The following is a 27,820-nucleotide window of genomic DNA, read 5'->3' on the forward strand; positions in this document are numbered from 1 at the left end:
AGCGGAACTAAAACGTAGCTCCATCTCGCAGCCAATTAGCCTCCACTATAGAAGAATCAGCTGAGGCTTGAAACGCAGATCCAGCCAATCGTGAAGTGGCAGCAACCAATGGGGGGGCGCCCCTGAGGGCGAGAACGAGACTTGGACCGCAGAGTTAGAGCTCGCGAGAAGTGGCGTCGGCGCGGGGACTCGTGTCATGGCGGCCGGTAGCGGAGGAGAGCCTGCCATTGGGTGTCCGACCGCACCGGGTTCCCCTCGCGACTCCAGTCCTGCGCCATGATACCGTTCGGCCCCCCGCTGGTCCGCGCTGTGCACACCCCCGCGGGGGAGCCGCAGACATGCCCAGGAAAGGGGGCAGGAAGCGGCTCAAATTCCGCTTGGAAGAGCTGAGCCCGGGCAGAGGTGAGGTCCGGGCGGTGTGGAGAGAAAGGCTGGGACGGTAGGGCCGGGTGAATCCCTTGGGAGGGCTTTGCTGGCTGCTTGTTTTATGTGTAAATGCTGAGGGAGATATTGGCGCGCAGCCTGTTGCTCGAAGTTCAGCCTTTGGGGAGTTTGATTGATGTTCTCGTGCTTTAGGTCGAATTAAAAATTGATGGAGCGGTTCTTACCGCGCGAGACCGTTTGCGCCTAGAAACGTCCCTTCTTAGGCCTCATTCCAAATTGCGTCAGAGTTTGTATACATCGAGGTGTTCTAGAATTGCTCTGCGGCGTGTATGGCGTCAGTGGTCCCACCTCTGGCCATTTCTGGTTGGTCTGTATTTAGTAGTTATAACCATGCATGGAAACGTGGACTTTTCGTTAGTTTGGAGAAAGATTATGTGGACCGAGGAGTGGCCTCTTAGTTAAAGTCGGATTTATTAGAAACTTGTTAAGGTCTTATTATGTAATATACTGGAGATGCCAGCTTACCCGGATGCAGGCTGGACACTTTATGTTCCTGATTTTGAACTTGCGTCCCAAAGCATTGTGGGAATTGTAGTGCCTGAGCATGTCCATTGAAATCGGTGCTGCATGTCCTGTAATGCACCAGTATAGGGTGATCAGAAATCCAGGACTGACCCAAAATATCTAGCCTGGAGCTGGTCACATGGCATCTCTGATATGCAAGTGTACCAATCTCTCCGTGCTCAATATCCATGGGTTAGTTCTTATTTAGGACTAAGTTTAGAGAAGGCTAAACAGCAATGGCCTTTTGTACTGAATGACAAGTAGCACCACTGGGTGGGCTATATAAGCCCCTCTCAGTCCTATTGCTACCTGTGGCTGGGTTGTATGGCAGGGAGAGGGTGGCATATTGGCATATTGGCTAGAAGGGCTGTTCAGGATGCTACCCTTCACAGAAATGTGGTAAAACATCTAAATACAAAGATTATTCACTCCCTAGACCACTAGTTACATATTGAGAGGATGAAAATGGATGCAGATTAGTACCAGAGTTGAAATTTTCAAATTCAGTGTAGATTTGACTGGCATTCAGCATTTGGACCGCTATAACAGAAGTCCGAAAGAATACTAGTCAAAACATAGAAAGATAGAAAAATTAAGGCAGATAAAGACCATATGGTCCATCTAGTCTGCCTGTAAAATTGTTAATTCCTTCACCTATTTATTAACAGCAATTTGAAATGACCTACCTTCTCAAATAAGATCATGTCTATCCCTTCAAGTTTTCCAGAAAATTCTGAAAACTAATGTTTCAGCTGGGGTTTTTTAGCAGATAAGTTCCCTTGAGGTCAGTTCTTTCTATCAACTACAACTATTGTTAACATGTTAACAGAGTCGAGCCTTGTTTCTCAGGGATGACTCAGTATACAAGTCCAAGATTTAGTTTAGTTTTAGTATAAATGCCAGACAGGTTACTAAGGTCAGATTCCCATATTTACCTATTTTAAAGTAAGTCTTTGGATTATGACTTGCTAGTGGATTGTGCACTGTGAAGAATTATTTACATTTCAAGGGCAGTTTCTGCTTTGACTGTTAGGGTTGGAAAAGGGAGGCAGTCCTCAAAATTATACAGTAAATGGTTTTTAAGTTGGTTTTTTGAAGATCTGTACAGTGGTAAGCACAGGATTTTTTCCATGAATGAGTGCTATATTAAACGTGTGTAAGTAAATAACACACACAATAACCTAAGTGATGAGTGCTTTTTTATATGATACATCTAGATCTGTAAATTACAGCAGCAAAATTTGTTGTAGCAAATGATCCATAGCTTTTCAGTTTAGAAATCATGTTTCTTTGTCTCTGTTACCATATATATAACTTGCTCTTCTACTTTCAGTAACAGTAGCTGACTTTGCCAATTCTGATCCAGCTGTAGTGAAGTCTGGGCGAGTCAAGAAAGCTGTGGCCAATGCAGTTCAAAAAGAGGGTGAGTACATGGACAAATTTGGATGTATGTACATGAATGAGAATAGGGGTTATTCTTCATGGCTCACTGGTTTCTTGATATTCTCATCTTCATTCTTATGGGGAGAGAGCATAACTGGTGATAAAGGACAAATTATAATGAGAGAAACAGTGTTGAAGTGTGGCTGAGTGTCATTTGAGGGGGTGTGATGGAATGTAGGAGTGCATGTCATGACAGTATTGGTGGTATAAGAGGCAGTGTCATTTGGAAGGGGTGCGGTGAAAGATATGAAATCCTATGGGGCAAGTGTTTTGAGTGTACAGGTATATACACATGTTTTTCTCTACCAAGTTGTCTTGTGCCTTGACAAGTTTTCTATGTTAATAGAATAATCCAGTGTCCTGCAAACTTTCTCGAGCCTTGGCACATTAAACATAGTGGCTATTGCTCAAGGCATCTGGAAGTGATGACATCACGGGCATGCGCAAAGGCCCTCTGGATGGGCCCTGAGACGCCAGGGCCAAAGAGAAGGAGAGGCGCTGGCGCCGGCTGATTGCCTACTGGATGTGCCGGCGCCTCTCCTCCCTAGTGTGCCACGGCGCACCTGAAATCTCACGAGGAACACTAGTGCACCACGGCACACAGTTTGCAATACACTGGACTAGGCTGTGGAAACTCCTTAATAGGAGGAGTGTGTGACGCAGTGGTTGGAGCTACAGCCTCAGCACCCTGGGGTTGTGGGTTCAAACCCTGCGCTGCTCCTTGTGACCTGGGCAAGTCACTCAGTCCTCCATAGCCCCAGGTACGTTAGATAGATTGTGAGCCCACCGGACAGATAGGGAAAATGCTTGAGTACCTGATTGTAAAACCGCTTAGATAACCTTGATAGGCGGTATATTAAAAAAAAACAACCTAATAATAATACTGTATATCTTGGTGTTTTATATTGTTGGCCTTGAAGAAGGAAGTCCTCGTGAGCCACTGATTTTGTGACTCTGATTCCAATTGATTGATCAGAGGGGAGTTATGTTGTCATAAAAATTACAGTTCCATCCTAGTGAAAAATTCCCATTACTGTTAGATTGCTACATGATATATATTGGAAGTGTAATGAAAAGAGTTTAATGGTTGTAGACTTAGTGACCCCCCACGTCTTTGAGCACTGGTAATAAAAAGCTCTGAGCAATGCTTACTGTTCTTTGTATTTATTCTACCTCCCATGTTGAGCACTGCTGAAATTATTTGTGACAAAGAAACAAAGTATGGGTAAACATGAAGAAGCAAAACATCAAACACTGGGTAGAAGAGAAAAAAATCACTTTGTGCACCAACACCAAACCCCCTTTTTACAAAAACCATGAAAGCGGTTTTTAGCGCAGGCTGGCACGCTGAATGCTCTGTGCTTTTCCCAACATTCATAGAGTTCCTATGAACATCGGGAGCAGAGCATTCAAGCGTGCCAGCCTGCGCTAAAAACTGCTTCCATGGTTTTGTAAAAGGGTGGGGGGGAAATAGGAGAAATCACCTATCAGAATCAAATATCCTTTTTTTTTTTTTTTTTTTTTACCAAAATTGTTGTTGCCATCAGATGTAGATATAGTCCAAGGGTAGGAAAAGCCTTTGAGTACCAGAGGGTTGGTTTTTATGCCGATGAAAGAAAGAAAAGGAGCTTGGAGAAATTCTTTGTGTGATTCCTAGTGGAACTCTGAGGCTTTTCCTACCCTTGGACTCTTATCTAAATTTGATGGCAATAATAATAATATTATATTAATAATGACATAAATATTTTGGTAAAACAAAAAAAGGATATTTGATTTTGGTAGGTGATATCTCCTATTTTGGAGTTGGTGCATAGAGTAAACATCTTGAAGTCCACCTAATTCTGGAAATTCCTTTCCTGTTGGAATACACAATTAAATAAAAAAAAGTACATTTATTTTATTGACTTATGAGAATGATGTATCATAACATGAAATAACAGAAAACTCCAAGTGCATTTTTGCTTTACTCCTGATGGCAATTTGCATCCAAGTAACTGATGGCCTCACAAGGCAAGTTAGCCATTGATATTGATGTATGAAAACACAGCCTTATAATATCTGCATGATTTGTCTTCCTTTCAGTGAAAGCATTATGTGGCCTGGAAGCCTCCCAAGTCCCTGTGGAGGAAGGACTGACCTTTTCCCTTGAGAATGGAGAGTTATTTGAAAGCTGTGATGAGCCAGATATTTCAGAGGACAACAGTGAGACTTCCACCTTGAGAAAAAAGAAGAGTAAGAGAAGCAAAGGTATGTTCTCTTACTATAAGCAATGAGGAAACATCTTTCATGCAGGTGCTAGCCTATGCCTCAATGCTGATGGATTGGATCACTCAGTAACAACAATGTGGTCTAGGTAGTAAAGCGCCTGACATCTTGGTAGTGATTTGATTTTTAGACTTTTTAGAAAAATCTAAGCTTCTAACTTGATTTTCCAAAAAATCCAGGTGTGATAGATGTGCATTGCGGGATATGGTGACCTTAATGCAAACTTGAACAATATCTTGTTAGCAAAGTCTGCTGCTCAGAGGTGGGAGCTTATTTGCAACAATTTAGTTTATTAATAAATTTTTCATTTCTTCCAATCAAAAGAAAGGGATATAGCATTGCAAGACATAAGGCAGAACATCATAATATATATATATATATATCTAATCTAATCTAATCCTTAGGTTTGTATACCGCATCATCTCCACGTTCGTAGAGCTCGACGCGGTTTACAGTAGGAGAAATAGGAAGGAACTACAACAAAGGGTTAGAGGTAGAAGTGTGAAGAAAATTTAGAGGACTTGGGATACATATATAATTAACTATAGCCTCCTAGCCCACATCTGGGAGAAGTAAAAAAGATCAAAATTTCAAGAAACAAAGGAAAAACAGGATACAATTTTACTTTAGAAAGTCCAAAATGCTCCTAATGATTTACCCCTTCCCCCCCCCTTTACAATACCACAGCACGATTTTTAGCAATGGCTGCAGCAGTAACAGCTGACGCTCATAGGAATTCTGTGAGTGTCGGAGCTGTTACCACCTCGGCTGGTGCTAAAGACTGCACTACATTTTTGTAAAAGAAGGGATAATGAGAACAAAAATAAGTGATTTATAAAATGTATCTGTTCCAAGTATATTTAAATTGTCAGTTTTGATTGCTACTACCTCTGCCAGTAAGCAAGTTAAGGTGTCTCTCACACTCTAGAACACTGGTTCACAACCTTGGCCTGGAGGACCACCAGGCCAATCGGGTTTTCAGGCTAGCCCTAATGAATATGCATGAGAGAGACAACCTTGTCCTGTGGAGGACCACCAGGCCAATCGGGTTTTCAGGCTAGCCCTAATGAATATGCATGAGAGAGATTTGCATATAATGGAAGTGAGAGGCATGCAAATCCGCTCCATGCATATTCATTGGGGCTATCCTGAAAACCTGATTGGCCTGGTGGTCCTCCAGGACAGGGTTGGGAATCACTGCTCTAGAACAACAAAATATTTTCTCACCTTCCCTCTGATTTCATCCTGCAACTCCATGTTATGATGCCTTGTCTCTGAATTTCTTGTTTCATGAAAGATTTGACCATCTTGTACTTATTGAAACCTGTCAAATATTTTTAATGTTTTTTATCTTGTCCTGCCTTCTCTTCTTTCCATAATCGAGTGCATTTTGAGTGTCTCTTCACCTTCCCTGTGAAAGTTTGTTGTAGTAGGCCTCTAAACATATACATCCCTTCATTGCCATATATAAATGCTGTCCCTCAGAACAGAATATACTGCTCAAGGCAGAAATCTCACTTGTCTTCTTTAGGATAATCATGAAGAATCCTTAGTTGCAAAGAGGTGAGGGAAGACCTGAGGTTACTGTCTTGTGCTTATGCTTTTAATGAACATGCATGAGACATGCTTTTAACACGTGCTTATATGGCACCATCCATCAAGTATGATAAATGTATCTTCATCTCTCATGCAATCGGCAGTCCAGACCTGCCGGTGTACACTTCGATGCACACGCATGAGACGCATCTAAGATGCGCTTTTAGCACACATGGTTTAATGTTACCAGCACCTCCTGACCTACCAGTAATTTTGAAGCATTAAAGGTTGGCGCTTCATTTCATGCATTACCAGGTAGTGTCTGGGCTTTGCCCAGTGTGCTCATTTTTAATGTTATCAACCTCGTACTACATCTACATAGTATTATCGGAGGATGCTACAAAGCATGGAAAAGACCACACAGAGCCATTGGAAGCTAAAATACTTCTACACTTATCCAGTTAGAACTAGTTTAGCGTCGATTGTTAAAGGCGTGGTAAGTTTAGATCATCGGGGCCTAAGTGAGGGAAACAGCTTCAGTTTTAGTAGCAGCAGAAAAAAAAAGGGGGGGGTATTAAAAAACAGACTAGCGTTACCCAGGATTTGTTAAACTCTGACATAAATTAAATTAGTCTTTATGGCTTATTTATCAAAACCTAAAATGCAAAGTAGTAAACATGCAAAACCTAGATACAAGTACGTTTTTGTCCGTCAGGGGAAAGTTGTTTTAAATTTTGGGTGGTGTGTTTTTACATGCCACTGATATTTCTTCCATTCTGAATTGATTGTGGATGTAAATTTATCTAATCATTACATGCCTGAGTACAAATAAGTAGCTAGAGAAGTTTCCCTCATTGCATAGCACTGTCAAAATAGAGGTTATTCCATACAAACTGTCACGAACTACTTCCATTTGTTTTGTTTTATATAGCAATTTTTTTTCTGACTTTTCTTTCCAGCTACAAGTATATATGTTTGCATTTCACTGAAGTTGCTTTTTGCTACGTTTGAATGCACACATGATTGGGCTCATTTTGTTGTGCAATCAGCATCTGTGTTATACATCTTCAATACATGTATTAAAAAAGAGCTTTGCTTGACATATTGAACTATTATGATACCATCCATTACCCTCAATGTCTGTCTTCATTCTTTTCAGAAAATATGGGCATAGAGCTAGGGACTGAGTATCCCATAGATATCTGGCTGGTCCTGGCATCGTACATCCGTCCTGAAGATGTGGGGAAGTTTTCTCTTATTTGTAAGAATGCTTGGACCGTTTCTTGCACTGCTGTCTTTTGGATGAGATTGTACAAAAGGTGTGATGTGAAACAGTGCAGTCGGTGAAGTATTACACTTCTTTTCTTGTTTTATTTTGATCTTCCCTTCTTTGTGATGTGATGGGAAGCTCCTTCTGACGTCATTAAACCTTGAGGCTGGCATATTATCAATCAGATCTGCAGCCTTAACTTCTGTACAGATTGTTGTGAGTAGGTCTACATGCAGCCTGGTACTTTACACACAACAAACAGGAGGTGAGTGCTAAAAATCCTTTCTAGCCAGGAATATGATTTGATCTGTGTAATCAACCATGTCAGGATATTCCCTATTAGAAAAACTTGCCCCTTAGTCTGCATAAATTGTTTAACCTTAAATCCTATCTCAACACTATATTGAGAGATTAAAAACTCACAATATGGTGCTACTTATTATCTGGATAACTTATGCCGGGTGTTAACTTGCTCTTAAAAGACAGGTACCTGACTAGAATCATCTTCAGATCTGTATGAAACTCCCTGCCTGAGAATTTGTGTTATGGGATGGTGGTGACTTCATTTTCCCTGTAATGAGAAGCCTGAATATTTGGTTAACAATTTTCATCCTCCAGCTACTTTTCCCTGGGTTGGTAATATGAGTTATGCTGTGGAAGGAGAATCTGTTCCTTCTGGGGCTAAAGGCCAGGACCAGAAAGTCATTTTCTTGTGTTTAAGGAGGGGGGGTTAGTATTCAAATTGTGTCTCCAGTTTACAGTGATGTGAAAAGGCTTTTCTCCTTCTTGATTTACCCTATTATTGTATATGTCACACTGAATGGTTTCTGAACTTTAAACAAAATGTACCGTATATACTTGAATATAAACTGAGATTTTGGGCCCAAAAATGGGGGGTCTCGGTTTGAGTACTTCTCTAACTACTGTAGTTTAAAAAATATATCAAAATTTAAACCTGTCGGGCAGGTCTGACATGCAGGCAGACAGCTGATTCCTCCCGCCGTTGACTGCAGTGGTCCTCCATTCTGAAAGACAATCAGTTTTTGCTTTTATTGCGTATTTACCACACTTTAGAGGGAATTGCAGTGCTTTTTTGGCACTATAGGCCTCTTTAATAGCAAAATCCTGAAGTACAAGCAAATGCAATCAGAACAAGAAAATGTAGTGGAAAAATACTGAAATTACCACCAACCTTATTTTAAAAAATCTCCACGCATGGGCAGGTGGGGTAGGAGTGGGATGGTTTATTGCAATTTGTATCTCTCAGTTAATGTGGTTATAGTGTGTGTTACTTTTTTTTGAGAATATTTATTCAATAATCTCCAGGCACATCTTGATACCGTATGTTACCTGTATTGTTACACCTTATAAACTCCAAGACAAGGTTCTCTGGCACAATCCAAATGTAGAAATGAGCTGTAGCAGTAAACCTGAGAGTGAGAAGATCCCTGGCAAGAGTGTGATTTATTAATTATGCTCTACACCAAATTTTAAACCATTTGGAGGCATCCCAGAGAGCAGTTACTAACATGATCAGTGGTTTTTAGCATAAAGTATGTGGGGACAGACTTAAAGATCTCAATATGTGCACCTTGAAAGAAAGGCAGGAGAGGGGAGATATGATGGACATTTAAATACGTCTATGACATAAACATATGAGGTGAATCTCTTTCAATTGAAAGGAAGCTCTGGAATGAGAAGGCATAGACTCAGAAATAGCGTGAGGAAATAGTTCCTCCCCTTTTCCTTACATTATTGAGTTAGTCTAATTATGTCTATGTGAGTTTATTGTATGTATATGATCGTGTTCCCCATTTATACCGATGTACATCACTTAGAGAAATGAATGATAAGCGTTAGAATCAAATTTTAAATAAATTTTGAAAACTTGTGGAATAGCCTCCTAGTGGAGGTAGTGGAGACAAAAACTAACTGAATTCAAGAGAGCTTGGGACAGGTATATAGGAACTCTAGGAGAGAGGGGATGAATGGGCAGACTGGATAGGCCATATGTTCTTTATCTGCCTTCATTTTTCTATGTTTCTATAGCTTTTTTTTTAATGTAATTTCTGCTTCCAGTGTGCTATGAGGTTACCACTTAGATTCCATCTTTCCATTGTTTTATGACCAGGAATGGTAAGCAATTTGTAAACCTATGACTAATGTTAATTTATATTTATACAAACTGAAAAAAAAACACTGAAAGAAAAAAATGGGTTTAACACTAGTAATATCCAAAAAATCAAGAAAAGGATGCCCAAAATAAATCACAAAAAATTGCACCCTCCAAAATACAGGACAAAAAAGTCACCTTTCTTTACAAAAAGGGAGAAAAGACCTCAGTGTCTAATAGGGGCTCTTTAAGCTTCCCATATAGACAGGCTAGTTTTAAACAGAATTTAATCCTAGCAGACACATCCTTGGTCAGAAAAACTCCCAATTAGTAAGTGAACCTCTATTCTAATTTTCTAATAGTTTTATATATTTTCTTATAATTTTATATATTTTTTTAACTTTTCTTCAAACAACAATTGTCAAAAATAGAAGTCACTTATCTGAGCACTTCGATATTCAGGTGTAGTCCTGGAGTAAAGCAAGCAGGAAAAACTGCTCTATGGAAAAAAGCTATCAGTCAAAACATTCTTCCAAAATATCCAACAGGGGCCCCTGTTTCGCAACAAAATGCTTCGTCAGGGATTTGAGCGATCACACACCCGCTTCCACTCCTGTCAGCGGGTGTGTGATCGCTCAAATCCCTGACGAAGCATTTTGTTGCAAAACAGGGGCCCCTGTTGGATATTTTGGAAGAATGTTTTGACTGATAGCTTTTTTCCATAGAGCAGTTTTTCCTGCTTGCTTTACTCCAGGACTACACCTGAATATCGAAGTGCTCAGATAAGTGACTTCTATTTTTGACAATTGTTGTTTGAAGAAAAGTTAAAAAAATATATAAAATTATAAGAAAATATATAAAACTATTAGAAAATTAGAATAGAGGTTCACTTACTAATTGGGAGTTTTTCTGACCAAGGATGTGTCTGCTAGGATTAAATTCTGTTTAAAACTAGCCTGTCTATATGGGAAGCTTAAAGAGCCCCTATTAGACACTGAGGTCTTTTCTCCCTTTTTGTAAAGAAAGGTGACTTTTTTGTCCTGTATTTTGGAGGGTGCAATTTTTTGTGATTTAACACTAGTAAACCACACAGCAGCCATTTCCATGCAGAACAATTTACTAGCGAAGCACTAAAATATTAAGAGAGGCAATTTTCAGTCCACCAGAAACGGAATTAGTTGCATAAAGTGTTTTGTTATTAGCTTTTGTTTTTAACAATACATTTGGCACAATATGTAGCCTGCTGCAGTTAGGTATTGCTAGTTGAAAAATGTTCCCTTCTGATGTATTTATTTCATTTTGCATCCTGTTTTTGGGCTTCAGGAAAACCAGGACAGTTTGTTTCTCTCTTTGATTGAGGCTTGTTTTACTATTTTTCTGTACAGCTGGGTTTTTTTCTTGTAATTTTATTTGCAACTTTTTAAAGTTAGAATCCACTAGTCATCAAAGCCAAACTTAAAAAAAAAATTCTAAAGTATTTTTGTAGTTCCAAAATCCTGCCTCCATACTGCAGAGAGAAAAAAGGATTTACCTTAAACATTAGAGCTGAAATATAGCATTTTCGTTACAGCTCTACTCACCTGTCACATTCTGCAGTTGCCCTTTGTGTTCCATTTCTGAAGATTTAAGTAGTTATAAATTCCATTTTTATATCTTTTTGCTAGTGTATGTGGCTGGCACCCACAAAAAGTCTTAATGGCTTAAAGTAAAAAATGTTTTTCTGTCGAAAGAGATTTAATATTGAATACATCATCAACATAACAAATTTTAAAATGACCATGATAACTCTTAAACAATTTTCAAAAGCCCAGTAGGCTTGGGTTATGAAGTATCTTTTGGTAAGTCAGGATCAAAATACCACTTCCACTCACTCCGAAATAGGCAGTAGCTCTTGGTGAATTACCATTCTTAGTGGTACAGATTTTATCACATATACTAAGATACAATTTGTTTTGGCAGTGATGTCTTAACTTACATCACAGAACATAAGAATAAAAAAAGCCATACTGATGGTCCATCTAGCCCAGTGTCCTACTTCCAACAGTGGCCAGTCCTGATCACAGGTACCTGGCAGAATGCCAAATAATATAATAAACCAGAAAAAGCAAAAAATATAGGCTGAAAGCAGTCTTCAATTAATCACAAAACAAAGGTGGTCCCAGGTGGAAATACTCAAGACTTCAAAATGTAAAAACATTTTGAAGACTTGAGTATTTCTACCTTGGATGACTTTTGGTTTGTGATTAATTATTGACTGCTTTCAGCCTATATTTTCTTCTTTTATGGTTTATTATGCTGTTTTCTGCAGGGTTTTATCCTCTAATTTTTGCTGTGAGAATCTCAAAGATTCCATGCTACCAACCCCAGGGACATATGTGGCTTCCCCATTTCTCTCTCAAAGTTGCATGATTATAAACTGTGACTTTTCTAATTGGGTCTTCTCCTTAGAAGCAAGAGTTGTTAGAGAGCTAGAAAGGTTTGATTTAAGGTTGGTATTAAGGATCAGCGTATATATGTATATCCCTTTCCTTGGTAGGGGGGAAGATATGTCTCTTCAGCTGATGGAGGTGGATGCACACACAGCAAAGCAATTAAGCAGGAGGAGCACCAGCAACTGTTGAATTGGAAATTCACCACTTAGATTTTTATAAAGCACCTGACTGGCTAATCACTTAGGTGGTTATATGAATAAAAAGTATGGGGGAATTTTTAGAAATGGTGTCTAAATTAGACGCCAGTAGGCGCTCTACCAGCACCAAGGTTAAGTAATAAATTGCATTTAAAACGGCACCGTTAAAGCGCCTACTGGTGTCTAAATAGGAGGAGAGTGTGACACAGTGGTTCAGCTACATCCTCAGCACCCCAAGGTTGTGGGTTCAAACCCCACACTGCTCCTTGTGACCCTGGGCAAGTCACTTAACCCTTCACTGCCCCAGGTACATTAGATAGACTTTGAGCCCACAAGGACAGATAGGGAAAATGCTTGAAGTACCTGTATGTAAACTGCTTTGAGTGTGGTTGTAAAACTACAAAAAGGCAGTATACAAGTCCCAATCCCTAAATAATAGGCACCAGAATTGCGCCTATGTAGGCACTTTAAGCCGCCGAACGCCACTGTGGGTGTGGCTATTGCCGGAAGTATTGTTAAGTGGTCTAAAGCACCTACATAGGCACAATTCATGGCAAAGATAGTCGCCAGAAATATAGGCCTAGAAAACCCTGGCCTGCATTTCCAGTGTCTATATCTCGCGAGGCACTATCACATGATTGGCACGCAATCGGCCGCCGCCGATATCGGCACCCTTTAGAGAATCTGGGCCCATGTACATAATTTGTTTCAAATGAAGGTGTAAGGTTCATGCATTAGTTACATACTTAAGTATTTGAGAATGAACTATACCCATGTTGTTTTCAGGCATGCCTCTAAAGCACTAAAGAAAACGCCTTTTTAATGCAGTTGAAACTGTATTTGTGCATTCAACCTTTCTACCATGTAATTTCTTTTTTGAATCATCCAGTTAAGCCTTAGAAACTTTATTCTCAAGGTGTCCCAGCCTTATTTTAGTTAGAATGTACTGTATATATCGCAGGTTGGCTGGGCACAGGGCTATGAAGCTGGAGATCTCTAGGACTGGGATATTTCAGGGCAACAGGCAGAGAGACATAGAACCTCTCGCTTCTAGTACCAAATGGCTCAGGTGATAGACACAGAATGCAGAGCATCTCACCTCTAGGTCTGGAAAGTGCAAGGGATGCAGAGCCTCTTCTAGTTATTAGGTAATATAACTAAGTCGGTAGTGTCTTTAGTTTCTACTACATGAAACCTTACGTTAAATGAATTGTGGTCTCCAGTTTCAGTAGACTGCATTCTGCTCCTACTAGTACTGCTTATTATTTCTATAGTGCTGCTATTTGTAGATAAACTGACAAAAATAAGCTACTTCAGTAACATAGTAAATGACACCCAACCACAAAACATTCAGGAAAGAACTTAAGACTTTTCTATTCAAGAAATTTGTGAAATGATCTAACTAAACCTGACTGACCCTCCACAAATCCCGACACATATTACATCTATTAACCATGTATTCTCCCTGGTAATGCCCAGGCCAACTCTTGTTGTAAACCGCCCAGAAGTGAAAGGTATTGGCGTGATAGAAGACACCAATGTAATGTAATAAAGACCCGAATGGTCCATCTAGTCTGACCAACCTTACCCTCTCTTTAAATTACTGTTTTAAATTTTCCTTTTTCTTAGATATTTCTGGGCCAGAACCAAAAATTATGCCTGGTACTGTGCTTAGGTTCCTTCTATTGGAGTCTCTATCAAAGCTCATCTAAACCATCCCAGCCATCGAAGCCTTCCCTAGCCAATCCTCAACCCAAATGGCCATATACGGACACAGACCATGCAAGTCTGCCCAGTACTGGCCTTAGTTCTTCAGTATACTCATATACCATTATTTTCTGACTTAAGATCCTCTGTGTTCAACCCACGCTTTTTTGAACTCTCACCATTTTCATCTCCACCACTTCCCTCAGGAGCGCATTCCAGGCATCAGCCACCCTCTCCATAAAGAAGGTTCCTTGTTCCCCTTCTCTTTGAAGTGGAAGATCTAGCAGCAGAAAGATGCTGGAAATTTGGAAGGGCTATTTTCTTTGTACACTCAACCGCATAACTGGTAGTATGAGATCTGATGCAAAACTTGCTTTCCATGGTGGTACTTTAAGGTTGGCTGCTGCTGCACCATTTTTCCCTCCTTGGAACTGGGTTGTTTTAAAGGGCTGTTTTGGTCTCATGGGCCTTTAGATGTTACTGATTGGATGTCCCTGGCATTTACTATGTGGCCGATTTTTGAGTGTCTTGAGCGTCAAGTTTGCTTGTTTTAGTCCCCTGAAGAAGACATTCCAGATAGCCAAAACTGGGATCCTAGTTGGGACTTTTATTCTGTGATTTCATCAAGTAAACATACTAGGACTTTATATGTTAATAATGTACCCTTTGGTTGTTCTATGACATCTCACTTGCCTTCTTGGTTTGTGATATATATTGAGGCAAGTCTTACTTCTGCAGCACATCCAGCTCATGCCATCCATATCAGTCATGAACATCCGGGGAATAACTCTCTACAAGCTGCCTGATGTTAGGCTTTGGGGAAGTGTCCGCTAAGTGTGAATTTTGTATTGGCAAGCAATGTGCATATTGGCAATTTATAGAAGACTACTGCACATCTGAGAAACTGAAACTATGCCGTCGGTAGTTTCACTATCAGCAGCCTTCCCAAGGCGGACAGGTTTCAGCAGAGATGTCAGACGAACGATTTACCACCCATCTGGGCAGCAGCAGGTGGGCAGTGTTGGAGGCAGAGGATCTTGTTTTGTTGCGACAACATTGAATTTATACTGTGTAGAGGAAAGGCCCGGCAATCTACTTCTGTATTCTGCCACAGAAACTTGATGATAATTTCTTTTTTTCTTTTTTCTTTTTTTTGGAATTGCCATCTCCGGATCAGACCCTAGGTCCATCAAGTCCGGTGATCCGCACACACGGAGGCCCCGCCAGGTGTACCCTGGCATAGTTTTAGTCCCCATATCACTGTATGCTTCTCAAGGGAGATGTGCATCTAGTTTACCCTTAAATCCTAGAACGGTGGATTCTGCAATTACTTCCTCTGGGAGAGCATTCCAGGTGTCCACCACTCGCTGCGTGAAACAGAACTTCCTGATATTTGTCCCCCCTCTGCTTCAGTCTATGTCCTCTTGTCCGTGTCACATTGGACATTGTTGCTAAGATTCGAATACGAGTCATTGGCACCTATCACTGTAAGTCTTCATGCATGTTCCTAACTTTAGGTGTGAGCACACACTAGGTGTGAGCATTTACACTAGCCATTGGATTGACCACTATCAGATGCTTAACTGATAGTGTTCTGTAGCCCGTGTGCATAAGTGCTAGGAATGGCCCTTTGCAGTTGCAGGCTACGGGTTTTGTGCACTCAGTTTGTAGAAGACTGACTATAAAATCAGTATGCATGTAACTGCAAATTAGGGCCAGTTAATAGCTAGCTTAACAATTAAGTTGTGCACATAACTGGCACTGTTCCAGAACTTGCACATGCAACTTTGCATGCTAAGTGGTAAATTGTGCAAGTTCATAGAATTAGGGGCACTGGGCCCTAACAGACATGGCTGGACCCTTTTGGCGCTTGTAATGGACAGAATTTGCTGTATATTGGCATATCTGAGATCACTAGGCATTGGTATCTTGGAATTTGCTCAGCGTGGGAGAGCATTATAGAAGCTTTGAAATGGTAATAAAATTGAATGGAGAGATTTTAAGAAGCATAAAGCGACCTATGAGGCTGGAGCAGTCCCTTTTGTAGACACACTGGGCTTCAGTTCTTACCACTGATCTTGTTTTGCAGGCATTATCACCGAGAAGTCTACCTGCCCCTGCGGTTGCAGCCGGAATGCATAGGGGTACTGCACTGCCTCCGTGCACGAGTCATTCGCTCCTTATACCACATGTATGAGCCCTTCTCCTCCCGAGTCTCCAAAAATCCCACTGTTCCTGAGTCCACCCCCAGCACACTAGCTAATTCCAAAGTAAGCAATCTTCTCTTCTACAAAATGGTCAATGCTGGATATACAGGATCTAGTTATGGTCACTGATGTATTCATCCAGGCTATAATATCAGGATTTCAAAATTTTTTAAATCAGCTTGTACTCATAATAACAAATGGTTAGTAACTGGTCAGTCATACCATGTGCTCAGCTTATGACACTTTTTTATGCTTTAATACAATAAAGTTATAGGCATAATTACAGCTTGACATAGGTCAAGGATTCTTCATCTTTAGGGTCAGACATAGAGGGGACACAGGGTCAGTGGGCACTGTGGCCTGGGCACCATCCCATTGCAGGCTGGCTTATGCCACTATAACTGTTAAAATGTCAAATATTCAACTCCTGAACCTGTTGTCTAAGATGCTTCAGAATGTTTTAAATGCACTGCTCAACTTCATTATTATATATTCAGTTCTGTTTGCTCTCCTTTTTTTCCTCTGCATGTAGTTAAATGCACTTAGACTTACACACACTTCTGTAGTTTACTTCTAAAAGTTTTGATCCAGACCAGGAGTTCTCGGCCCAGTCCTTTGGACATACCTAACTAATCAGGTTATCAGGATGCCCACAATGATTATACCTAAGAGTCACATATACTGGAGGGAGTTCATGCAGATTTATCTCTTGCATAATCATAGTGGGTATCCTAAAAACCCGACTGGCAAGCTGTGTCCTGAGGACTGGGTTGAGAACCAGTGGCGTAGTAAGGAGGGTGCGGTCCAACCCAGGTGCAGTCTTCCTAAGGGCGCAGCAGCACCTCTCCGTCTCTCTGCCCACTCCTTTCCTTGCTGTGAGCGCCCCTTGTCATCTCCTATACCTTTTTGGCGCTCTCTTTCTCTCTCTCTCTGACATCACTTCCAGGACCCGTACCTAGGAAGTGATGTCAAAGGGAGTAGTCACTATCGTGGGCAGCATGCTGCCCACGCTGGAGAAGTTTAAAAGGTATGGGGAAAGGGAAGGGGACATGCGCACAGCAGGGGGGAGCGGGGAAGGGGGAGGGCGCTGCTCACCCTTACTATGCCACTGTTGAGAACCATCAATCTAGACCAGGGGTGTCAAAGTCCCTCCTCGAGGGCTGCAATCCAATCGAGATCTATTTGCATGCACTGCTTTCATTGTATGCTAATAGATCTCATGCATATTCATTGGGAAAATCCTGAAAACCCAACTGGATTGCGGCCCTCGAGGACGGACTTTGACACCCCTGATCTAGACAAATGAGCACTATATTTTCTTTTTCCTGCACAATTTTATTAAATATACAATTGTATCATTAACTAAACAATTAAATGAGGGACCCCTAATGCATACCAGGGTGTGAGTTCTAGATTTTTATTTTTAATATTTGATAAGCCTGCCTCACTAAAACAGCTGGAGGTGAATTGCAATAGAAGGCATAAACAATTCCAACAATCATCTCTCTTGCCTTTTATAAATTGGTAGTTGAAAGCAAGATGCATCCAAATACAGTGGTTATTTTCCTATCCCCTAAAGACTTGAAATCCTGAGGCAGTGAAGGGTTAATTGGCTTGCCCATTGTCACAAGGAGCTTCTATGGAAATTGGTGGTTCTGATCAATAATATCAGTTGGCTTTCCTGGTTCTCTATATACAGTACTGTACTATAAGGCACGCCTCCTTCTATAATGGAGTCAGTTCAGTAAATGTTATGACTTTACAGGCTTCTGTTTTTTAATGCTTGACTTGTATTTTTGTTTAGCGTCCTAAATGTGTGTATGTGTTTTATTCCTAGTGCTTGCTTTTCTGGTGCAGAAAGATTGTTAGAAACAGGCAAGATGCATTGTGGGAATTCAATTTCAAGTTCAAAACACAGGTATGTAATAAAGTTTAGTTAATGCTGGGTCTGTATGGGAATGGGTAAGCATGTATGCAATTAGACAGAGGGTGTAAGCAGCCATGTCCTCCCCCCAGGCTCTCACACATGTAGGCATATATTTGTTTACCTTGCTGCTCTGGGGTCATAAACAAATCTGCGCTTACAACTAGAAGGAATCCTGCTGGAAGCCATATGAAATAGTGTTAATGCAATAAAGTAGGCATCAGGAGAAATCTTAGGATGTGATCTGGAAATCCTGCTCTGTTACAGATATTTTTCTCTTTGAAATGTCTTAACAACTATATAATAGCCAATAGGAGGAGTATAAGCTCTGCAATTCATGTGGCATAGATCCAGGCCTATGCTGCTTTCAGACTGGATTAGATATTTGGTGGTAGAAGTAAAACAGCTTTTAAACTAGAATCGGGTAAAGCCAATAGTCGGGTCAACATGGTTTGGAGCAAGGTATCTTTAAAGGATACTATAAAAACAGGGACATTAGGATATCCTGATAGAAGTTGAAATAAAGGCAAAAGTAAGCTGAGTGCCTTTAAGGAAGAACAACTGTGAGAATATTCTATTGTCCATCTGGCTGAAATGAACAGATAGATTCTGCAATGTTATGAGAAATTACAGAAGCTAACAAATTTGGCAACACTGTGTAATAACTGGTGATCTTTTTACTCGCTCTTTTATTGTTGATTATTTCAATTACCCCAATATTAACTGGATAAATTTCAGATCAGGAAATGCCAGGGAGCTGCTATCTGGCTGCATGAGTTCTCGTGGCAACCTCACGAGACATCAGGAATTCGCGGCAGCCTTTCAGATGGCGGCTCTGCATAGGGCAGGAACGTAGGAAGATTTCTCCTTCCCCGGTTTGAATTATGCTTTTTACTAATTGGGGAGGCGGGAGGGAAGTGAGAGTCGTTAGTCGGCCAAGACAGGAGGTGCTGACTTGAATATCAACAGAGACAATCCCCCCACCCCATTTTTGGGCCATTTTTTTGGGCCCAAAATTCTCAGTTTATATTCAAGTATGTACAGTATGCGTTTCAAGAGGACCTAATTTTTGTAAGAGAAAGGGTACAAAGTGAATCCATAGATCAAACTAAGGGTTAATGCACTACTCTTTAAAAAATGAATGTGTGTTTGAAAAGTTATGAGCTAAATATATAGGGTAGCTTAATGCTAGTTACATTTTATGTACTAGTAGTATTGAGGGGTTGGTTTTGTTGTTTTTTGTTTTTTTTTTGGGGGGGGGGATTTTTTATGGTGAATATTCTTGTGTGCACATATAACTAGGTACAGAGGGCTGGAACCGAAGAATCTCGACTCCTTCAAATCCCAAAGCCAACTGGCATATAAGCTTTGTAACCTCTGTAATGTTCCACTGCTTTCTTTCCATTTTTAGCAAGCTAGATGTAAAAACAACTATCGTAATGGGATTATGCACCCCCCCGTGCAGTATGAGGAGGTACACACCAACCGAGAAGAGGACTGTTGCCTGCTGCAAGTCACAACCCTAAATTTCATCTACATCCCCATCGTCATGGGCATGACCTTGGCCTTTGTAAGTGGTCATTAGTAGTGTACATTCCTCTGAGTTGGGGATAGAATGGGAAAGCAGGTTTAGACACCACTCAGGAATTCTCCCCTACTTCCACTGTATGAAAACCTCAGCACAGTCTGATTTCTTTGGAATTAAGAGGAAAATTAACTGTTGCTTAATCATTGCAAGCCCAGAATCGAGGCAAAAAGAGTCAGTTTTAGTAGGTTTGTCTAAAATATATTCCACCTTAGGATGTCAGCGTGGGCTGTTTCAAGGAACAAACATAAAGAAGAATCTGATGTATAATTAAAATTGTGGCAGAAAGAGATGAACTAGGCCAGGGGTGCCCACACTTTTTGGGCTTGCGAACTACTTTTAAAATGACCAAGTCAAAATGATCTACCAACAATAAAAAAATTTTAAAACCCCCACAAAGCACACTGAAAGGCAGAGAAAATGTTAATTATCATTCATATTCCGGGTTTTTTTCAAAGAGGTCAAGGCAGATGACTCTATGCAATGTCATCTCAATAACAACCATACAAAAATAGACAAATATAGCCCCTCCCTTTTTACTAAACCACATAGCAGTTTTTAGCGCAGGGAGTTGCGCTGAATGCCCCACGCTGCTCTCGACGCTCATAGGCTCCCTGCGCTAAAAAACGCTATTGTGGTTTAGTAAAAGGGAGCCATAGTGCAAAATATAGACAGCAGATATAAATTCTCAAAACAGACACATTTTGATCACTAAATTGAAAATAAAATCATTTTTCCTACTTTTGTTTGATGATTTCATGAGTCTCTGGTTGCACTTTCTTCTTCTGACTTCTTCTCACTTCACTCTGGCTGCACTTCTTCTGACATCTTCTGATTTCAGCCCACTCCTTCTTTCAGCCTCCTATATGCTTTCTCTCTTCCATACCTCATTCTCTCCCCCAACTTTTTCTTTCTTTCTCCCTGCCTCCTGTTCTTTCTTTCTCTCTCTCTCTCCATGCCCACTTTCTTTCTGTCTCCCTGCTTGCCCCCTTTGTTTCTTTCTCCCTGCCCTTCCCCAAGCCACTAGGTTTGCCGTCGCCACCGGGGAACAGGCCTCCAAGCCACCGCCCCCCAAGCTCTGCATGCAGAAGCCTTGCACTGACCAGCATTCTGCTCCCCTTCAATTCTTACATCGGAGAGGAAGTTCCGGGCCAGCCAGGCAGCGATTGGCTGGCCCAGAAATTCCTCTCCGATGTAAGAATTGATGTCGGGGAGAGGAATGCTGGTCAGCGTTAGGCTTCTGCAGGCCCAAATCTCTGGATCCTCAGGGCCGAGGAAAAGAAAAGAAAAAAAGCCAGTCTTCCATGAGAGCCGTTCCAGTCTCTTTTTAGCAGGACACTCAACTTCACATTTTCAGGCTCAAGACGTCAGAGCAGCAGCAGCAGCTCCGGCATTTTTGGGCAGAGCACCTCCTGCTCCCGACCGCCTTTCTCCAGTCTGGCTTGTCAATTCCGCCAGGGGCAGCCGGCGCTCAGCTCTCAAGGGTCGTGACTTCCCTAGACCTCCCTCCCGCCTTCTCCCGAAGGAAGTGACTTCATCCCCCAGTCGGAAGACGCATTCGGGCAGGAAGGGCGCAGCAAGAATGAGTGTGCGTGGGGAACCTTGGGGAGATTCCGGTGGGGAACCTTGGGGAGATTCCGGTGGGGAACCTTGGGGAGAGGAAGGCTGATCGGCCGGCCGATTGGAACGGCAACACGAGATCGACTGGCGTTGCCTTCCCGATCGACCGGTCGATCGCGATCGACGTGTTGGGCACCCCTGAACTAGGCCATACAGTCTCTGATTCCTTTTCCTTAGGAAGGATTTACTAATGCAGTGAGATTCACTTCCAGTGCTTGGGGTGGGTTATGCTTGAGAGAGATTTTCATACAATTTTAATTTCCATCATCCTGATAATCTCGTCTTTTTACAGATCTTGAGAACTATTAGTAAATATTACAGTACTAAAATATTTTGGCATCTGGAGTAACAATGCATAGGTATCCCATATCACTGGACCCACTTTATCACAGAAGGGGATATGTACGAGGTCTGTTCAAAAGGTTCCAGGACTGATTTTATAAAAATTTATTAAACAATCTTACAACTTATTCCATTGGGTCCCCTTCAATACTCCCTTATGTATACACTTTGCCCAACGTCATTTCCACTTCTGGAAACATCTTCAGGAATTGCCAAAAGTTACGCTGAATTTTGCTTTGTCTTCAGTGGTGTCGAATCATTTTCCTTTCAGTGTGGATTTAAGTTTAGAAAACAAGGAGAAGTCAGCAGGGACCAAGTTGGGAAAGTAAGATGCCTGGGGATGAATTGTTATGTTTTTTTGTGCACAATTTGTGAATTTTGGCAGTGGCATGAGCAGGTGCATTGTCATGATATAGGAACCACGACTGCTCCCTCCAAAGTTCGGGCTGCTTTCTCCTGATTCTCTCACGGAGTCATTTCAACACTTTTGGTTGACAGTTTGTCTTTGTGGCAGAAATTCATAGTGAACAACACTGCGAATGTAAAAAAAAAAAAAGTGTTAACATCACTTTGACATTCGAGTGAACTTGCCAAGCTTATTTTCGGTCTTGGCGATGTTTTGGTTCTCCGTTGAGACGAGTGACTTTGGTTTCCACATCATAACCATAGACCCATGTCTCATGACCAGTTAACAATTTATCAAAAAATGTTTCATCTTCATTTCCCTGCTCAAGATTTTCACAGATCATAATGCGGTTGGTCTTCTGGTTGTCGGTCATCAACCGTGGAACAAACTTTGCTGTAACGCGAGACATCCCTAACGTCTCTGTTAGAATGCTGGGGTATGAACCAATGGAGATGTTGCAATTTTCTAACAGTTAATTGCCAATTAGCATGCACAAGAACCCTCACTTGATCAATATGATTATCAGTTGACATTGATGGTCTTCCAGTTTGCGAATCATCTTCCACTGATTCATGACCACTTTTGAAGTGTGAATACAATTCAAAACACCTTCCATGATTCATGACATATTCCCCATAAGCCATTTTCAATAATTCATAAGTTTCTGTAGCGGTCTTATCCAATTTAAAACAGAACTTCACGTTGTAGCACTGCTCATTGAGGTCACACATGATGAATAATAGCTGATCATGAAAAATCACTTTCACAAAAATTACTGTAGCTGTAGATATCAACAAACAAGGGGAAAAGGAGGTTACTCGTAAGGTTTCAAGCTACTCATCGCCACCTAGCATCTTGGTTTCTCTGACATAGTCTAGTGTAGTCAGAGGCCAGTGGAGCAAATAGTGATAAACCCTGTAGATAGTAAAAATTATGAAAGTAGTTTTCCGCATGCTAATTTTTTAATCAGTTGTTCATAAGCTGCTGTAATACAGAGTTAGGTAAAGCAGCTTATTGTGTATTAGCATGCAGTGGCATAGTGAGAGAGGGTGGTGCCCAGCATATCTGCGCCATATGCTCCTCACTTTTCTCCACCATGCCGTGCCCCCACCCGGCTTACCTCTTGAAATGTTTGCCGGCGCGAGCAATCCCCTCTACGTGCTGCTTGTGCCAGCTTTGGCACCCTTCTAACATCACATCCTGGTCCCGTGACCAGAAAGTGATCTCAGAAGGGAGCCGAGGCCAGTGGAGCAGCAGGTGGGAGATGCTGCTTGCGCCAGCAAATATTTCAAGAGGTACACCGGATGGGGGCAGAGAGTAGGAGAGGCACCGGCACCTGGGGTAGTCCACACCCCCGCCCCCCCCTTAATACACCACTGTTAGCATAGATAAACTGCATAAAGTTCATTTTACAGATGTATTTATCCCTTTGCGATATTTCATCTCCATAAGGTGGTGCTTTGTGAAATTTTTGTCACTGAATTTTTGTACAATATTTTCCTGTGGAGATCATGTATCAAAAATGCACGCTTTATTCCAATAAATGTTTTGGTCATGCAATTTATGCACTAGTTTATTTTTATTTATTTTTTTTTTTTTTGGTATGCTGAATTTTTCTAGTGATAGTTTTGATTTCTATATACTATACTAGGTTTCTATACTGTATATTTTATTTTAATGTGTGTTGCCTTGGTTATTTTGTCATTTCTTTTTGAATTTGCTTTGAGCTTCCTGGAAAGGCAGAATAAAAATGTAAGTAATTAAGGAACTTTTAGTAACGGCTTCCCCCTTCCCCCCTCCTTTGTTCTTTTTAGTTCACCATAAATGTGAGCACGGACATGAGGCATCACCGGGTGAGGCTGCTGTTCCACGATTTCCCAGTGCTGAATGGGAAGAAGCCACGAGGGGAGCAAGGCGTGCAAGTGGTGCTGGACCCTGTGCATAGTGTACGACTCCTGGACTGGTGGCACCCCCAGTATCCCTTCTTCCCTACATCCTAGTCTCTTGCTCCTTTCATTGTGCTGCTTTTCAAGAAGGATGAGCTACTACAGGGACTCAAAACCCACATGTTTTCTGAATCTGTTGAACAATACATGTGAAGTTATTAAAAGAGCTTACAGCAGTTTACATAAATTTGTATTTTAAGAAAGGCTGATTTTTCTCTTCATCAGAAGGATCTGATCCTTGGTTTTGGATATTTTTTTTTCTGGGTACTACTGTGCTTAAAGTATTAGTGTACCCCCGCCCCCATCTCTTGCCATGTCCTCAAATTCTGCTATTTTCTCGCACTTTTTTCCAGCTCTTTACAGCTGGAGTTTTAGTAATGTCCATTCCATGTATATTATCATGCTGTTTCTGCTCCAGGGTTCTGTATGTTGGCTTTAGAGGTAAGGTTAAATAGTCCTTTCTCTTTACAGAAGTCATTTTATATTTCAATGTCCTCCCAGGGCTAGTGGTGAGAGGAGCTCAGCAGTACTGGGCTTCAGGTAATAAGCTATTGTTAAGATTACGCTCTTGGGTGCTGATTCTACAAACAGGCGTCCTGATTGTAGGCGACGGGAGGTGTGCTACCGCCATCTCACAGCCAATGCAGGCAGGGAAGGATGCCTATGTTGTAGGTGTATGTCACACGCCAACAGAGACATATAGAGATGCTTACTGACACCCAAATCGTGGCCTCTACTGGAAGTGGCCTTGGGCATCCCTACGCATCTCAGTTGGGGAAGGATGCCTGTATTGTAGGTGTATATTGCGCGCTTACTTAGACACATGGAGATGCTTACGGACACCAAAGGCATGACCTCCACTGGAAGTGGCCTTGAGCGTCCTTAATCATCCCTATGCGTCTTCAAGACAGGTGCCTTAAATGTAGGCCTGTACAACGCTGGCCTACATTTGTCGTCTGTTAGTAAAAGTAGACGCAATTCTCTACAGGACGTTGATGCATGTTTGACAGCCGCCAAAGTCAGTGTCTTTTATAGAATCAGGCCCTTGGGGTATCTTACTAATTTATGGCAATTAATTGCCCTTAGCACAACCTTATTCACCACTCATTTTGTAGGCAGTAAGGGCTTGCGTGCTAATCCTGTGCTCATTAGTGCACAGTAACGTAGCTGTGCCGATTAGCACAAATGCCCACCCCACCACCAAATAAGTCCCCCTCTTCTATAAAATAAAAAATTCTTATAGTGTACAATTTATATGCACAGACTAGAGACTTCACCATTTTAACACAAGATAGCTCTGTTTGCTGTAACTGCATCAGCATAATGATATGATGGTAACAGAAACAGCAGTTAACATGCGTAGGCAGTGTGTTATTCAGCCACAAAGCAAAGTACTTCTCTCTGGCTTCCCTGTCCCTCTACTTCCATGATGAGTCCTCCTCTCCTGAGCCCTTAACTGTCCAATTTGATTTGATGGAGAAATGCTTTCAGCACCTGTCTTTAATCATGATATTTCCTGCCTTTTGATTCATCTTACTGCCATAAAGCCCATTTTTTAAAAACTGGTTTTTCTTACACTATGGTGCTTTGTGATGGCCTATTTATGCAATGAAACCTCTGGTCTGTGTGTTGACTGGGTCAATGGTATAATTTGTCTGATAACTTCATATGTAGCAACCAGGGCCAAAATACAAAACCTTGGTTATAATCATATCTGCCCTAAACCTTGGTACTGCATATATTCTAGGGATATCAAACTGCAATTTTGCAGAGTAGCAAACCAGTCAAGTTTTCAAGATATCCTAAAAAGAATGATTTGTTATAAATTTGTATGTACCAGCTCTGTATGTAGATCTCTCATGCATATGCAGTAGAGAGATCCTAAAAACTGGACCAATTTTGCAGCACTCATACCTGAATTCAGTATAGAGAGGGGTAGGAGATCTCTTTCTGGAAAGAGAAGCTGCTTACAAGTGCTTGAGTCTCTTTCCAAATGCATCATGCTAGTTAAAGGTCTCTTCTATCCATTTGTTCTCTATACCATCCAATACAGAACTAGACAAGAGTATATATCTCATCTTGGCACCCACCTTGGTGGAAAAGCTTCATGTGATTGAGAGCTTGCAAAGGAGTTGTTTAGAGTTCCTTATCCCTCTTACACCTGGCACTGCTGGTTTAGATAAGTTCCTATAAGAGCATGAAGATGGCTTCTCTATTACCTGGCTGTCTAACTTGAAAAAGATTGGCTGCTCTGTTAAATACTACTTCATGCCTTGAAGCCCAGCAGGTAGAACAGTGTAACCCAAGGTCAGAAGTGCAGTTTGGTATTCAAGACGTCCTGATTTCTTTGTCCATTGCTCCCCCAGAATAACCTGCTTAGCGTTCTCTGAATGAGGCCTGTTACAGTTCTAAAAAGTGGACTTGGGGTTTGGGCACAATTTAAATGCAAGTCCAGAAGTATGCTGTGCTCTAGGATGCTGGAAACCTTTTGTGTTCACAAGTGTTTGTCCAAGGCTTAATTGGAAGTTGTGCATCACCACATGCAAAGTAGGGTATTTTATTATATTGCACTTGTTAAAACATCATTTAAGCATGAACATGTGTTCTAACGCATCTCTGCTTGCTAGCTTGGTGATTCAGTTACATAAATTTTTTTTTTTAACTTTTCAGAGGTTACAAGTAGAGAATGACATGGTGACAAAATTCATCACCGGTCCCGTCCCTGCAGATAACTGTGGGAAACCATCTCCATGTCATTCGTTAAGGAGAGAGGGAAGAATCGGAGCCACTGACCCTTGCACTGAAGAATACTGGTGTAGAAGGACTGAAGTTGAGATAGACACTAAAGAATGACACGAGATTGTTTCCCGCAGGGACGGGAATGGTGATGAATTTTGTTATCGTGTCATTCTCTAGTTACAAGCTTGAAGTAGCAGATCTTTCTGGATTTGGAAAAAGCCTCCAGAATTGGCAGGGTATGGTAACTCCAGGGATGGAATTAGGATATCCTGAAAACTAAATCTGATTTAGGCTACAAGGTGCAGAGTTCAGAACCACTGAAGATGTCCTAGAGAAAGTACCTGTGCGTGTGGCCATGAGTAAATAAATCCAGCCTTTAGGAGCCACAAACAGGGTTGCTTTCTAATCTAGCTGAAACGAATGTACTTTTACTAAGAGCTTTGTGAACTGAGGTTTCAAATGCTGAGTATCGGGCCTGTTTGTGGCTCATAAGGATTTACATTTCTAACTCCTGGACATGCTGGAAGGATAGAGTATGCTGAGTTGGGATCCCTTGATTTGCTAGATCCGTTTTAGCCTAATATACGAGCTTAGGAAGAAAATCTGATTAAAGAATAAATGCTAGAGATCAGGTGAGTTGACTTAAGGCTATAGCACTGTGGTTAAATATATTTTACCCTTGTTTAAAAATCATGTATAGTTTAAAGATTTTATGTAGAATATGGTATGGAGGTGAGTGGGAAATACAGTATGTAATATTTGTAAAACTAAATTGTATATGATTGCATGTACAGAGCTGATTTAGAGGGATGTTTTAACTATGATGGTCCAGAATAATTTTCAAGTATTTCGGATTTTGGTGTTGACAACAACTAACTAAGGGCTCCTTTTACAAATCTGCAATAATTGCCCATAGTGATTTAATTGATGTTGGAGCGTTTGCCTTGCGGCAACCGCTACTGCGGTTTTGTAAAAGGGAGAGGGGGAGGGGTTAAATGTATAAAGAATGTAGTGTGAATGAGAACTTTGGTTTCAGTTGCAAAGCAAAACAACATTTTTACCATTTTTTGGAGGAAGGGTGTATTAAATGTTTACAAAGAGTTTATTAGGTTTTGTTGCTGCTTTGTATATTAAAAAAAA

The 27,820-nt window shown here is 41.2% G+C and overlaps 1 protein-coding gene across 1 annotated transcript; it reads left to right on the forward strand.

Moving 5' to 3' along the window:
- The first annotated feature begins 17 nt into the window (after nt 1-17).
- Nucleotides 18-26,170, forward strand: TMEM183A (transmembrane protein 183A). Its single transcript, XM_033917487.1, has 8 exons — nt 18-402; nt 2,282-2,371; nt 4,474-4,638; nt 7,352-7,511; nt 16,001-16,181; nt 17,956-18,036; nt 19,454-19,612; nt 23,810-26,170. Exons 1-8 carry the CDS (start codon nt 339-341, stop codon nt 23,993-23,995), a joined length of 1,086 nt encoding a protein of 361 aa, XP_033773378.1. The 5' UTR covers nt 18-338; the 3' UTR covers nt 23,996-26,170.
- The last annotated feature ends 1,650 nt before the right edge of the window (nt 26,171-27,820 follow it).

The sequence above is a fragment of the Geotrypetes seraphini genome, chromosome 13 (genome assembly GCF_902459505.1).
Source record: "Geotrypetes seraphini chromosome 13, aGeoSer1.1, whole genome shotgun sequence".
Classification (NCBI taxonomy): Eukaryota; Metazoa; Chordata; class Amphibia; order Gymnophiona; family Dermophiidae; genus Geotrypetes; species Geotrypetes seraphini.